This window comes from Gopherus evgoodei, unplaced genomic scaffold (genome assembly GCF_007399415.2).
Source record: "Gopherus evgoodei ecotype Sinaloan lineage unplaced genomic scaffold, rGopEvg1_v1.p scaffold_35_arrow_ctg1, whole genome shotgun sequence".
NCBI classification, from domain to species: Eukaryota; Metazoa; Chordata; order Testudines; family Testudinidae; genus Gopherus; species Gopherus evgoodei.
In genome coordinates this window covers 2,291,348-2,306,347 of record NW_022060027.1, presented here as the reverse complement: position 1 = coordinate 2,306,347, position 15,000 = coordinate 2,291,348, and the positions used below count along the sequence as shown (strand labels likewise).

General features: G+C 48.1%; 1 protein-coding gene across 1 annotated transcript; it reads left to right on the top strand.

Annotated features, from left to right (window-relative positions):
* Positions 1–10,727: 10,727 nt before the first annotated feature.
* LOC115641520 (olfactory receptor 13H1-like) lies at positions 10,728–11,670 on the top strand. The gene has a single exon (XM_030544725.1). The coding sequence runs from the start codon at positions 10,738–10,740 to the stop codon at positions 11,668–11,670; it is 933 nt and encodes a 310-aa protein (XP_030400585.1). The 5' UTR covers positions 10,728–10,737.
* Positions 11,671–15,000: the final 3,330 nt, after the last annotated feature.

Here is a 15,000-nt window from a genome sequence, read left to right as displayed (position 1 = left end):
TAAATTCTTTAAGTGATCCTCTTCATTCCTTCCAGTGACCAGGATATCATCCAGATAACACTGAACTCCTGACAAGCCACACAAAATCTGGTCCATAACCCTCTGGAACAGGGCGGGAACAGATGTTATTCCAAAGGGTAGGCGACAGTATCGATAAAGCCCCTTATGAGTCATAATAGTCAACAGCTCTTGGGACTTTTCATCGACATGCATCTGTAAGTATGCTTGACTCAGATCAATCTTACTGAACTTTTTTCCCCCAGCCAGGCCTGCGAAGAGGTCATCGATGCGGGGAAGCGAGTACTGCTCTGCACACAACACTGGGTTGACAGTGACTTTAAAATCACCGCAAATCCAGAGAGAGCCATCTTTCTTCACTATTGGGATGATAGGAGTGGCCCATAAGCTATGGGTAACTGGTATTAGGACTCCATTGGTGACCAGGCGCTCCAGGTCCGCTTCAACCTTTGGCGTGATGGCATATGGCACAGTTTGGGCTTTCAGATATTTTGGTGGACTGTCAGGTTTAATGTTCAATGTCACAGTGATTCCCTTCATACTTCCCAGATCCTCTCCAAAAACAGCAGCATGCTTCCTTAGTATAGGGGTTAGACTGGTTTCTTCTTCAGTCATCCGGTGCACTTCTGCCCAGTTCAGCTGAATCTTCCCAAGCCAAGACCTACCCATTAAGGCTGGGTAGTTACCTCTCACCACAAACAGTGGCAATTTAGCAGCCTGTCCATTGAGCTCCACCTTAACATCAATAGTGCCCAACATGGGCACAACTTCTCCCGTATACGTCTTCAGAACAGTTTTTGTTGCCCTAAGCGGAAGATACTGTAGCTTTTCTTTATACACAGTCTCGGAGACCAGCGAGACGGGTGCACGGGTGTCCAGTTGCATGCGTATAGGTTTGCCATCCAACAACGGGGTTACCCAGTATTCATGTGAGCCCACTGCCAAAGACAAAACATGCAGTGGCACTTCTGCTTGCAATGAGGTGTCACCTTGATCATCCTTGGTCTGCTCTAGGATATGCAGGGTTCCTCTTTTTGTCAGCCAGACCACAGGCCTCTTTTTCTTTTGTTTACAGGCACACTCAATATGTCCCTTTTTGCCACAGTGTCGACACACCAGGTCCATACACCAACATTCTGATGCCTGGTGACCCGGCTTACCACAGTGGTAACTTTCCTGACTCTGCAAAGTGTCACTTTTTACACCCTAGGGGATGAACCGATGTATTGCGCCTCCATTGTAGCCAGTTCCATGGGGACAGCAATATCAACAGCCTTCTGTAATGTAAGATGAGCCTCTGTCAGCAGGCGCTTCCGTATAGCTTCACTGTACAGGCCATACACTAACTTGTCATGCAGGGTATCATTTAACATCTCCTTAATTTCACAGTGTTCTGCTAGCTTTTTTAAAATTGCTACAAATTGTACAACTGTTTCATCTTCTTTTTAGTCTCTTTTGTGGAACCGATATCTTTCAGCAATTACCAGTGGTTTGGGGGAAAAATGGGACCCCAGGATTTCCACAACGTCACTGTAAGATTTAGTCTCAGGCTTAACAGGGCGTAGTAACCTGTGTAGCAGGGAGTAGGTTTTAGCCCCTACACTTAAAAATATTGGCACCTTCTTCGCTTCTGTAATGTCATTTGCAATAACAAAAAGCTCAAAACACTCAGTATACACCTGCCACTGCTCTGTATTCTCATCAAAAGGTTCCAGTGGCCCGGTCGGAGTAGCCATGATTTTTAGTTTCACTTTCACAGTCAGTGCAAACAAGCAGTTTTTTTGTTTGTTTGTTTTTTTACCTTGATTTCTACTTCCTTCTGTTACTGGAGCAGCACCGGAATCCCATCCATCGTCACCACTTGTTATATCCTTGGGGCAGCCGGTTTAGGAAGAAATCACTTGAGGCCAGACAGCAGACAGCTAACAAAACTACCATTGATTTACAGACACAGAGCTCGCCTAACCGGCCGAAGCGGGCTAGGCAATCCCCTAATAATCTAACTCAGTTGCCATGGGAACAAAAACCGTGACAACCAAATACACAACAGGAACAGAGCCCCCTGACCCACAGCTTCCTGCTGTCCTCTAGCCAATGGCTGTACAACCAAAGCCTGCGTCATGTCCTTCTCTAGGGGCCTGGCCACATAATCACTGACAATGTCTCCTCCAGCTCAGGGCACAGCATCTCTGTGGGGGCATGAGAAGGTCCCTGGGTCTCTCCCAGCTGGTGACCCCCTTGGGGGCTGATGGTAGAATTTCTCTTTCTCCAGTTTTCTTTTGAACCTGGTTTATTTAATTGACATGTTGAGAAAAGCCCCTTAGAACCAGGCATTGCAGAGTAAAGCCGCCATCACCGCTCAGCTGTGGCACAAGGGGCAGCAAACCCAGGTGTTCCCCATTGTGCCCCCTCCTCACTTGGTGTTTCACATGGGCAGGTTGGCAGGCTGAGCAGGAGGGTTTCAGAGTCAAACCCTCCAGCACCAAGAAATGCCACAGTTACAGTTTCCTGAACAATCTTAACTCTGCCCTCTCATGCATATGCATTACGACACCATCCTTTAATTGCATGAGCACGTTTTAATTTTACCTACCTGGGTCCTCAGCCACATGAACCGAGATTGAAAAGGGGGCAGAATTTTCATGGAAATAGTGGTCAGTTGAAAACTGAAGATGAGGCATTTGGTCTCCTGGCTCCCAGCCCGGTGGACCCTCCAGAAGGCTGCAGAGTACACTGAGGGTGACCTCTCCCCACTCAGACACAGATCAGGGGTACCCTGCATGACGATGGCCAGGCTGATGGGCCCAGGGTTTCCTGGGTTTTGCAAAGAACTCTGCTTACTTTAACTGCACTAGATTTCGCCTGCAGATTAGAGACAAGGTGTGATCGATGCAGGAAGAGACGAGCCATCTCCGGCTTCCTGTAGCTGGAGCCACTAGCTGAGCTTGTTATTTGGGGCTCGGTGGAGCTGTTCGAGGGGCCCCTCACTGCCCCATTATGGCATCTGCCCTCATCCTCTTCCTAGGTGAGTATCAGAGATAGCCAGGGCGTGTGTCCATGGGGGGGACCTGAGACCAGGATGTAGGATCCAAGTGCTCTGGGATCTGGTCCCTAATGACTCATCTCCTTTCCAGGCCGCTGGCTGGCCGGGCAGAGCAGGGTTTTGGGACGTGAGTACCTCTGGGGCTGGGGAAACTTTAGTGTTAAGGACTGGGGAGGGGAAAAGAGGAGCTGAACCCTGAGCCTTCCCCCCCAACAAACTCTAATCCATTCCCTTGAATTTACCTAGCGGGGCTGAGATTGGAACCTGTCCCTGCCCCCAGTGCAGTCAGGGGTGACTCCGGGTTGACCCAGGGGGCTGAGATCAGATTCTGATGAGTGTGGTTCGCAGAGGCCGCAGATCGAAAATGCCCTGCTCACCCTGCTGTGTGATTCGCAGGGACTGTGAGGATGGGGTGGTCTCTGGACACCCAGGGGCTGGGTGGGGGCAGGACTCCCAGACATACACCAACAGGGCAGGGCTGGCACCTGCCCCACTGACCTCCTGGTTCTTTTTTAATCCAGAGAGAAAATTTCCCAAACCCTCGCTGTCCGTGAGCCCCCGGTGGGTGACTGAGCTGGGGGTGAAACGTCACCTTCCAGTGCGTGTGTGGGCAGCCAGGCCTGAGGTCTGTTCTGAGTAAAACTGGAGCCCATATAAAGATGTGGGACTCTTTTGGGAATGAGGCTGAATTTCCCATCACCAGTGTGGGATGGGGCGATGGAGGGAGTTACACCTGCCAGTATCACACCACATCACAAACCCTTGACTGGTCGGAGTCCAGCGACCCTGTGCAGCTGGTGGTAGTAGGTGAGGGGCCCGACTCAACATCCCTGCTCCCAGCCCCACAGCCAACTGGACACTCACAGGGGCTCAGACCACAGTGGAACCCTCAGAGCCAGACTCTGCCCTGAACCCTGGGCCCAGCAGAGGGGGACGTCCAACCGGAGCAGGGACGGAGTCACTGGAAGGTTCCCAGTCACTGGTGATTTAGGGACAAGAGGGGTGATCCCAGCCCCCAGGGGACCCTCAGGTGTCACTTACCCTACCTGTGCCTCCATTTCCCCTTGTACGAATGAGGATAATCATACTTCTTGCAGCTGGTGTCTGGTTAGACAGTCAGGGCTTGGCTTTAGGCCGGGGGCTTTTTCCCACTGTGTCTGAGGAGCCTCCAGCACTTCTGACTTCCAGCCCCTCCCACCAGTCTAACCACTAGACCACACTCTCCTCCTAGAGCTGGGGAGAGAACCAGGAGTCCTGGTTTCCAGCCCTGCTGTTCTAAACCGCACTGTCTTCTGGCTCTCAGTCCTCTGCTGTAGCCACTGGCCCATCAGCCCTCCAAGGCACTGAGCCAGGCTGACACCCCTGAGTGGTCGTGTGGCCTAGAGGGCAGAGTGCTTGGGCTGGGACTCTGGAGATCTGGCTGCCATTTCTGGTATGGCCGTGATTTTCTGGGGCACCTTGGCTGACTCGCTGCAAGTTTGCCTCAGTTTCACCTCCTTTGCCTCAGTTTCCCCCTCTGTAAATTGGGGCTGGTTCTCCTGCCCCCCTCTGTAAAGCACTGTGAGATCTGGGGTTGAAAAGTGCTGGGGAGGAGTCAGGTATTGTTGTACCAGACACAGTCAGGTCCTGTCCAGTGCCACCATCCTGAGAGCGGCAGGTTTCCAGCTCCTGACGGAGATGTAGCAGCTACTGGTAACTGCCGGTTACAAGACAGCGGCTGTGAGGGCCTGTGGGTCTGACCTATGGAGAGGATACTGGCTAGATGGGCCCAGGGGTGTGATCCCATGGGGCAGGGTTGGGGAGCAGGAACACCAGGCTGGGGGGGTCCCATTAAGTAGGTAGACGGGTACAGTTTTTTTGTTCCATTACAAACTCAGTTCCTCTCTAGGCAGGAATCAGGACAGGTCAAATGTTTCCCACCAAAGCTTTATTTCAATGGAAAATTGGGTTTTTAACCAAACAAAAACTGTAGCACAAAACATCCGTTCTCCTTTAGATTTTTTTGATATTTCTTCAGCAAACCAAAGCTTTTTGCCAAAAACGCTCAGCCCCATAGTTACCTAACCTGAAAATTTTGGGTGAAAATCCAAAATGTTCCATTTTCACATGAAAAAATAAAAAACAATTGTAGAAAGCAAAATGTTGTGTGACCCAGTGTGCCTGGGGCAGCCCTTTCTGGAAATGCCAAGGTCAGAGCAGGCTGCAAAGGGAGAGCAGATCCTCCCAAGACAGGTGGGTAACGCTGACGTTAAATCTCCCAACCAGTCACAAACTGTGCATCTGATCCCCCACCCTGGTTATCAAGAAGCAGAAAAAGGAGCCACAGAGCCTCCTTTCATAGAATATCAGGATTGGAAGGGACTTCAGGAGATCATCTAGTCCAACCCCCTACTCAAAGCAGGGCCAGTCCAAAAACCCTAAGCGGCACCCTCAAGGACTGAGCTCATAACTTTGGGTTTAGCAGACCAATACTCAAACCACTGAGCTATCCCTTCCCCCACAAAACAGCAACAAACTGGTAAACATTCCTGTCTCTCGCTCCCAATCAGCACCTAGATCCTGTACAGTGAGAAGTTATTTAAAAAGTCTGCTCACTCTATAAAATGTTCCTCTGACCCTAAAGGCTCAGCCATGTCACTCGAGGTTTGGATCTTACCCAACATACCACCCTGCCAGCCAATCCGCTAGTGTCTAAAACTAAAGGTTTATTATCAAGAAAAAAGAAAGAAGAAGAAGAGAGCTGTTAAATAGTAAAGCAATCACATAGACACAGACTTCAAAGTCCATGAGGTTCCTAGTGGTACTGGTGAGTTTGCTGGCTTGAAAGTCCCTCTGGAACAGATCCCCAGCTTGGAAAGGTCACTCAGTCCTTTATTCAGAGCTTCGTTTGCAGAGCGGTTCCTCCCGAGGGACGAAGCAGAACTGAAGACAAACAGCAGAAGCTGAAGCTGCCTTTTAGTCTTTTGCCATGTGGCCTGTGCTTCCTTAGTCCCAAAGACAGGCTGCCCGGCACATGGCCTGGAAGGCTTAGAGTTCTGTCCAGAGGCAGCCCCTGCCTGCCTTGCTGAGTCATAAGGTGTATCTGCCTTTGCAAAATGGGTCAGTTGTACAGCTCAGTGGTTCCCAAACTTGTTCTGCAGCTTGTGCAGGGAAAGCCCCTGGCGGGCCGGGCTGGTTTGTTTACCTGCCAAGTATGCAGGTTCGGCCGATCACGGCTCCCAGTGGCCGCGGTTCACTGATCCAGGCCAATGGGAGCTGCTGGAAGTGGCAGCCAGTACATCCCTCAGCCCTTGTCGATTCTAGCAGCGCCTATTGGCCTGGAGCAGCAAACCGCAGCCACTGGGAGCCACGATCAGCCACACCTGTGGACACGGCAGGTAAACAAACCGGCTCGCCTCACCAGGGGCTTTCCCTGCACAAGCGGCGGAACAAGTTTGGGAACCGCTGGTATAGCTGATGGTCCTTAATGGGCAAGGTGCTGTACATTATTTATTCTGGAAGCATCGAGAACCCCAGTCATGGTCCTTTTGTGAGAACTGCTATACAAACCCAGGACAATCAGACCGTCCCTGCCCCATAAACATATGAACCAGATGGCTCTCCATTCCTGTCCACTCTAGCAGTTCCTGTGGTTTCTAATCTCCCACAATGCACTGCTGCTAGCTTCTGAGCTAGGAAGTGTGGTTCACGTACCCAGAAAACATTGCAGCAGAACTGGACCAGGACAATGCAGGGCAGACCTGCACTTGTTTTGGCACTGATCAGCATGGCTTGGAATTGTTCTGGGGGCAGAGGGGCGGTGGAGGGATCAGCATGGCAGCAGTGCACTCAATGAACTTTCTCTGCGTAAGATGACTCAAAACCAGCCTTTCAGCCCCAAACGGTTCAATTTTCCATTGCTTGGATGCCACTTACTCTGCCTTGCACATTTGCTGTGAATTCAACTCAAAAATTGACACCAGGCTCAGGCTAATTGCTTCTTTGGGATTCAAACTCCCTGGAGAATCAATTTGTGAATCGTCTCATTATGCCCAAGATCCTACGCTTAGAACCTTTGTCAAGCATATAAAGATCTTGAGAAAATGTAGCTTTCTTCTAGTTCATCTGAGCTCCCCAATTCTCTGCAGGCTGAGAAAATGAACGAATCTGCTAAGCATAGTGGCTAGAAGGTGTCTCAGGCCTGTCTCCTCTGATCTAACAGGGGATGCTTTCCGTGTCATTTCCTTATTGAGTCGTTCTCTGCTCTTCCATTTCCAATGTGCATGTCATCTGGACAAGCCCAGGAGCCTGGGTCCTTGTCTAGGACTCGCAGAAGGCACTGGAATTCGCACACAGGAATGGGGTCTGGAATAGAGGCTAAATAATATGGAGAATCCTCCTGCTAAAGTGATCAGCCAGAATTAATTTGATCAGCGATAGAAATCTTTTTTGGTACTTAAAATAATCATCTCTGGCTTTAATCCGCCCAAACCGATGGTGTTCCAAGCACCTTACTTTATTGGGGATGCATTCTTCCAATGACAGCCCTGAATTGCCTCAGTATTGACTGGCTTTCACATCTGAAAAGATAAACGACTCTTTAGATGTCTTAATTTCACACTCGCTGTCACTGCACCCAGTCCTAGAAACCAGAAAATTTTTCATCTTTTCCCATCCCAAGTTTTCTCAAGACTCTTCCTTGTGATAGTGCAGGATGAAAATTCCTGGGACATGCTTCTGCGAATCTCCTGGCCGCTGTGAAACCTGGGGCTATGGAATGAGGTGAGTCACTCAGATTTTTCCTTCACTCTATATGCAGAACTGCTCCTGTTTGATCTGATGTATATATTTTTATTCTGGTTTTCTCTTTTTCCTTCCTACATAGATCAGAAAGGCATTTTAGTACACTTAACTGGAAATGATCATTTATTATTATTGTTTTATTTATTAAATATGATATGTAGTCCCAACAGTTGAATCATGTAGGACTGGAAGGAACCTCGATAGGTTGTCTAGTCCAGTCCCCTGTACTCAAGGGGGATTACATGCTTGTTTGATTGGGCCTATTTTTCTTAAAAGCACATTGGCTGCCATTAATGATGCTACCATCTACAATGTCTTTACTGGTTGCACAATGAGAATATGGATTTAGAGGCTCGATTTCTGGCCAGTCATGATCTACACTCACCTACCTGAGGAGGAAATATCTGATCAGCAGCAGCTTTTCCACAGAAAAAGGCATCAAGAGATGTGATGCTTGGAAACGGAAATGAGAAAAAATCAGGCTTGAAATAAGACACAAATGTTGAACCGTGAGGCTGATGGATCTGTGGGGCAATTCACTAAGGGACAAGGGGGATTTTCCGTTGCTTGAAGTTTTTAAATCAAGACTGGTCTACCTTGATCTGGTCTGGGTTTAAAGCAGGGATGGCCAGGGAAGTTCTCAGGCTTATGTTATACTGGGCATCAGACTAGATCAGGGGTAGGCAACCTAAGGCACACGTGCCAAAGGCGGCATGTAGGTTGATTTTCATTGGTACTCACACTGCCCAGGTCCTGGCCACTGGTGCGGGGGGCTCTGCATTTTAATTTAATTTTAAATGAAGCTTCTTAAACATTTTAAAAACCTTCTTTACTTTACATATAACAATTGTTTAGTTCTATATCATAGACTTATAAAAAGACACTTTCTAAAAATGTTAAAATGTATTACAGGCATGCGAAACCTTAAATCAGAGTGAATAAATGAAGACTCAACACCCCACTTCTGAAAGGTTGCCAATCCCTGGACTAGATGATCAGAGTGGTCTCTTCCAGTCTTAGAATCTTTTACATTAGTTCCCTGGCGTATATTCACATACTGAAGCAGCGGTTGGGAACTTTTAGTGTGTGGGGGCAGGTTCGAATGGCCAGTAAGTGCACAGCAAGCTAGCGGGCTGCAGATTTACACACCAGCTGGCAGTGCGCTGAGGCCGTATCTACTCTGTGGCTGCTATTATTATTAACCCTCTGTAGTGCCGTACCGTGGATGCTTCCACTCAACGGTAGAGAGTTTTACTAATGATTTAGTTAACCCATCTATTCCATAGGTGAGACCATCTTGACAGAAGAATTCTTACATCGAAGTAGTTGTGTCTACACCAGAGGTTAGGTCACCCTAACTGTGGACCGCAGGCTGCAAAATTATTCACAGCCCTGAATGCCGTAGCGAGGTTGATCTACTTTTCAATGTAGAACTTAAGAGCAGCCATAATGAGTCAGATCAAAGATGCATCTTGCCCTTTACCTCCAGACAGTGGCCAGTGCCAGGTGTCCAGAGGGAATAAACAGAACAGGGAATCATCAAGTGATCCATCTCCCATCGGTCATTCCCAGCTTCTGGCAAACAGAGGCTAGGGACACCATCCCTGTCCATCCTGGCTAATAGCCATTGATGGACCTGTCCTCCATGAACTTATTTAGTTCTTTTTGGAACCCTGTTATAGTCTCGGCCTTCACCACATCCTCTGGCAAAGAGTTCCACAGGTTGACTGTGCATTGTATGAAGAAAGACTTCCTTTTGTTTGTTTTAAACCTACTGCCTATTCATTTCATTTGGTGGCCTCTAGTTCTTGTGATATGACAAGGAGTAAAGCACACTTCTTTATTTGCTTTCTCTACACAAGTTATGACTTTATAGACCTCTATCATATCCCACCTTAGTCATCTCTTTTCCAAGCTGAAAAGTTCCAGTGTAATTAATCTCTCCTCATATGGCAGCCGTTCCATACCCCTAATCATTTTTATTGCTCTTTTCAGAACCTTTTCCAATTCCAATGTATCTTTTTTGAGATGAGGCAACCACACCTGTATGCAATATTCAAGGTGTGGACGTGGATTTATATAGAGAGAACATGATATTTTCTGTCTTATTATCTATCCCTTTCTTAATGATTCCCAACCTTCTGTTTGCTTTTCTGACTGCCACTGCACACTGAGTGGATGTTTTCAGAGAACTATCCACAATGACTCCAAAATCAAAGAATCACAGAATCATAGAATATCAGGGTTGGAAGAGACCTCAGGAAGTCATCTAGTCCAACCCTCTGCTCAAAGCAGGACCAATCCCCATCTAAATCATCCCAGCCAGGACTTTGTCAAGCCTGACCTTAAAAACCTCTAAGGAAGGAGATTCCACCAAGTCCTTAGGTAACCAATTCCAGTGCTTCACCACCCTCGTAGTGAAATTTTTTTCCTAAACTCCAAGCTAAATCTCCCCCACTGCAACTTGATACCATTACTCCTTGTTCTTTCTTGAGTGGTAACAGCTAATTTAGACCCCATCATTTTCTATATATAGTTGGGATTATGTTTTCCAATGTGCATTGCTTTGCATTTTTCAACATTACATTTCATCTGCCATTTTGTTGCCCCATCACCCAGTGTTGAGAGATCCGTTTGTAGCTTTTCAAAGTCTGCTTCAGACTTAATAGTCTTCTGCAGTTTTGTTTCAGGTGCTAGTGCAATATAAGCAACCATACTCGGTACGTTTCGGTATTGTGCACAGCATTGTGTAGACTATTCCAGAAAACCGTCCATTTGCACATAATGCCCGGCTTTGCTGACTTTGCATGACATGATGTCTCTCCTGTTGTTAGCCCTCAGTGTAGTAACCATTCTTCCTGTCTCTTGGCAGATGAGCCCTGGACCATGGTATCATGGAAGGAGACAATGACTCTGTGGTGACTGAATTTATCCTGGTAGGAATTTCTGGTGGCCCTCATGTGAAGTTCACCCTCTTTGGCTTCCTTTTTGCAATCTACCTACTGACCCTGGTCGGAAACACTCTCCTGATCCTGCTCACCAGAGTAGATCTCCGACTCCACACTCCCATGTACTTTTTCCTCAGTAACTTGTCCTTCTTAGATATCTGCTATATCACCATCAATGTCCCTCAGTTGATGGTCCATTGCCTCTCCAAGAGACCCTCCATCTCCCTGGGCAGGTGCTTGGCTCAGATGTACATCTCACGCTTCTTGGGGATAACTGAGTGCCTTCTGCTGGCTGTGATGGCTTATGACCGCTGGGTGGCCATCTGCAAGCCACTCAGCTATACCCTCGTCATGAGCAACAGGGTCTGCCTCCAACTGGCAGCCATGTCATGGAGTGGCAGTTTCCTCCTGTGCCTGTCTGATTTCCTGGCCAAGCAACCTCGTTTTTGCGGGCCCAACTTCATCAACCACTTTGCTTGTGAGCTCCAGTCCATGCTGAAGCTGGCCTGTTCGGACACCCGCAGCAACCAAATCGTGATGATCAGCACCAGCGTCCTGGTCCTGCTGGTGCCCTTTTCCTTCATCCTCGTGGCCTATGTCCACATCATTGTGGCAGTGCTGAGGATCCACTCCACCCAGGGCAGGACCAAGGCCTTCTCCACCTGTGCCTCCCACATCACAGTGATGGCCTTGTTTTATGGGGCAGCCATCTTTGTGTATCTGCGTCCTCAGTCCAAATCTTCTGCGGATCAGGACAAGTACATTTCCCTCTTTTACGGAGCAGTTACTCCAGTTCTAAACCCTCTGATCTACAGCCTGAGAAACAAGGATGTGAAGGAGGCCCTGAGGAAGTTGGCAGGAGCAAAAATGAATTGCTGAGAGCTTCCGAGAGCTTTGATTCCTTTCTCCCATGTGTGCTTCACAGCCTTCTTCATGTGCCTCCTGACTCTACAATGTAGAGACGCTCAGGATAGAGAGTTGTAGAGGAACCTGATTCCTGACCTAAACGATGTTGGATGGTGAAGGAAGAATTCCAGTTTCCCAGACTGAGGCAGATTTTATTTGTTAAAATTTCACCTCGCATCTCTTTCTGTAGTAAATTATAAGTGAGTAGAATAAAAGAAGATGGGAATAAAAAGTCAAAATATTATTTTTTTTCTCAGAACAGGGAATCTTTTGGTGCAGAAGTGTCAAAATGTTATGTCTGACACTAAGCTGTCTTCCCCTGAGCACTACTGTTAATCATGGGGAAATACTTCTCTGTGGGCTGAAATATATTTCCCCAAGGTGCATGCTGGTCACATGTTGTGATGGGTTCAGTCACAGGGTACGTCTTCACTACCCGCCGTATCGGCGGGTAGCAATCGATTGCTCGGGGATCGATGTATCGCGTCTCATCTAGAAGCGATATATCGATCCCTGAACGCGCTTATATCGATTCCGTAACTCCACCAACCCAAACGGAGTTGCGGAATCGACAGGGGGAGCCGCGGACATCGATCCCGCGCTGTGAGGATGGTGAGTAATTCGATCTTAGATACTTTGACTTCAGCTATGTTATTCACGTAGCTGAAGTTGCGTATCTAAGATCGATTTTTCCCCATAGTGTAGACCAGCCCCCAGAGACCCTGTACCAAGGCCGAAGACTCACCGGCGTGGTGCCTCCTGCTGGTTGTCTGGGAATTAACTCTTTTCCAATCTCACAGTGCCCTGTGCTGGCCGGTGTCTTGCCTACGTCAGGCCCTGTGTCCCTGCCAGACCCTGGTGACCTTTATCTTGGGGTTCTGCCCCAGAAGTCCCCATGCTCTGGATCTTCTCTCCCAGGGGGACCCTCCAACCCTCTACACCCACTTTGCCTCAATGGCTACTGCCAGTCGTCATCTAGCCCTCATTCACTAGGGCAGACTGCATCCTGCACGGGCCTCTTATCACTGGCAAGGGGGTTGGACCAACTGCCTAGCCCTGGGCGACATGTCTGCCGCCCCAGTTCCTCTTTTGGCCCCCGACAAGGCCTGGGGAGCTGCCAGGCTGGAGCTCCCCATCTCCTCTTGCCCTTTCCCAGGGCTGCTCTGCTCCAGGTACTCTATGCTCCCAGGCAGCCAGGTCCTTCTCACTCCAAAGCTAGAGTGAGACTCCTCCAGCTCCTGGCCCCCCTAGTCCCCATATCATTTATTCTTTTACATAGAAACTGTCCGTAAACTACATAAAACTATGTAAAAGAATAAATGGACACAAATCAGATGTCAAGAACTATATCATTCAAAAACCAGTTGGAGAACACTTCAACCTCCCTGGCCACTCAATTACAGACCTAAAAGTTGCAATATTACAACAAAAAAACTTCAAAAACAGACTCCAACTAGAGACTGCTGAATTGGAATTAATTTGCAGATTGGATACCATTAAATTAGGTTTGAATAAAGACTGAGAGTGGATGGGCCATTACACAAAGTAAAACTATTTCCCCATGCTTATCTCCCCTCCACCCACCCAGCTCCTTATATCTCCTTGTCAAGTGCTGGAAATGGGCCATTTTCATTACCACTACAGACAGTTATTTTTCTCTCCTGCTGACAACAGCTCACCTTAACTGATCACTCTCCTTATAGTGTGTGTGGTAACACCCATTGTTTCATGTTCCCTGTGTATATATATATCTTCCTTCTGTATTTTCCACTACATGCATCCGATGAAATGAGCTGTAGCCCATGAAAGCTTATGCTACAATAAATTTGTTAGTCTGTAAGCTGCCACTAGTACTTTTGTGATTTTTTCAGTAATACGAGTTATATTTCATTCTCCTAACTCCAGACATAGAAATAACACAGGCAAACAAATGAGATGAACACACGCAGTGGATCCTAAGCTTTGTAATGATACCTTACAAGTGACCTTTTGCATAAAGCATATTCCAGTTACATTATATCATACTTATAAACATATTTTCATATGGAGTCTAACACCACACATGTTTCCTAGGATCTACTGCAATCATTCAGTCAGAGGGGAAGCAGCAGTGCATCTTGGGAGTTGTAGTTCGGATGTCTTGTTCCACTATTCTCTATGGTATGGATTATATCTCCCATGATGCATGGTGGTCACTATGTTTCCCATGATAAATTGCATCAGTTCAACCGGAGGCAACACCATTGTGGATTTGGCCCAGCTTTGGAAATCTTTCATTTTTATTTTCCCAATGGGAAATGGAAACAAGCTGCAGAAATTCCACTTTCCATCCAAAAAAAAAAAGTTTTGACAGAAAATTCCCAACCCTCTCTATAAATGAACTAATAAAATTGGTCTTGAAATAAAGCATTTTGGCTTTTCTGCTTTGACACTGAAAAATCAGGCTTTCGCCAAGCATTCTGCCATTGACAGGACCCAGTTCCCCTCTCAGGGTATCACTAGTGGATCTTGATTCAAAGAATTAGACCCAGCAAAGTTTGTACATCTCTCTGAGCACATGGCTGTTGCCACCCCTAATTTTCAATTACTTTGACAAGACTTAGGTTAGAACATAAGAGCGGCCTTACTGGGTCAGACTGTAACCGGGCTCAGACGCACCCTGCGGCATCTCCTCCTGGTCTTTCAGGGAATTAGCTTGATTTCCAGCCCAGAGCACCCTCTGCAGGTTGGTGATCCGCCACAGCTGGCCCCTGTGTCCCTCCCAGACCCCTGTTCTCTCTGAGGTGCTGCCCCCTGGCAATACCCCAACAATTTCTGTGGGTCTCCCTTCCCCAGAGAGCCCCCATCTCACCTCAGTCAGGCTACTGCCAGTCCTGACTTAGCCCCGGCTCACTGGGGCAGACTGCAGTATAAAAGCCACTCATCACAGGCAAGGAGGTTTGACCTGCTGCCTTCTTCTATCACCCAGTACCTCTCTGGTCCTGGAACCAGGCCCTGCAGCCTGGGGAGTAGCCAGCCTAGAGCTCCCCTGCTCCTCTGGCTCTTCCCCAGCCCTCCTTCACTCCCAGGTACCTTCTTACTTCCCTGCAGCCAGGCCAGTTTCCTTCCACAGCTAGAGAAGAGACTCTGCTCAGCTTCTGGCTGCTCTGGCCTTCCTAAAAGGCCCAGCTGTCCTGATTGGGGCATGGCCAGGTTGGGATTTTTCTCCTAGCCCCTAGACCTCTCCCAGGGCTGGCTTCTACCCTGTCAGGACTGGAGCAGGTAACCACCTGGTATTACGAAGCTGTTCTGGCGGGACCCAAC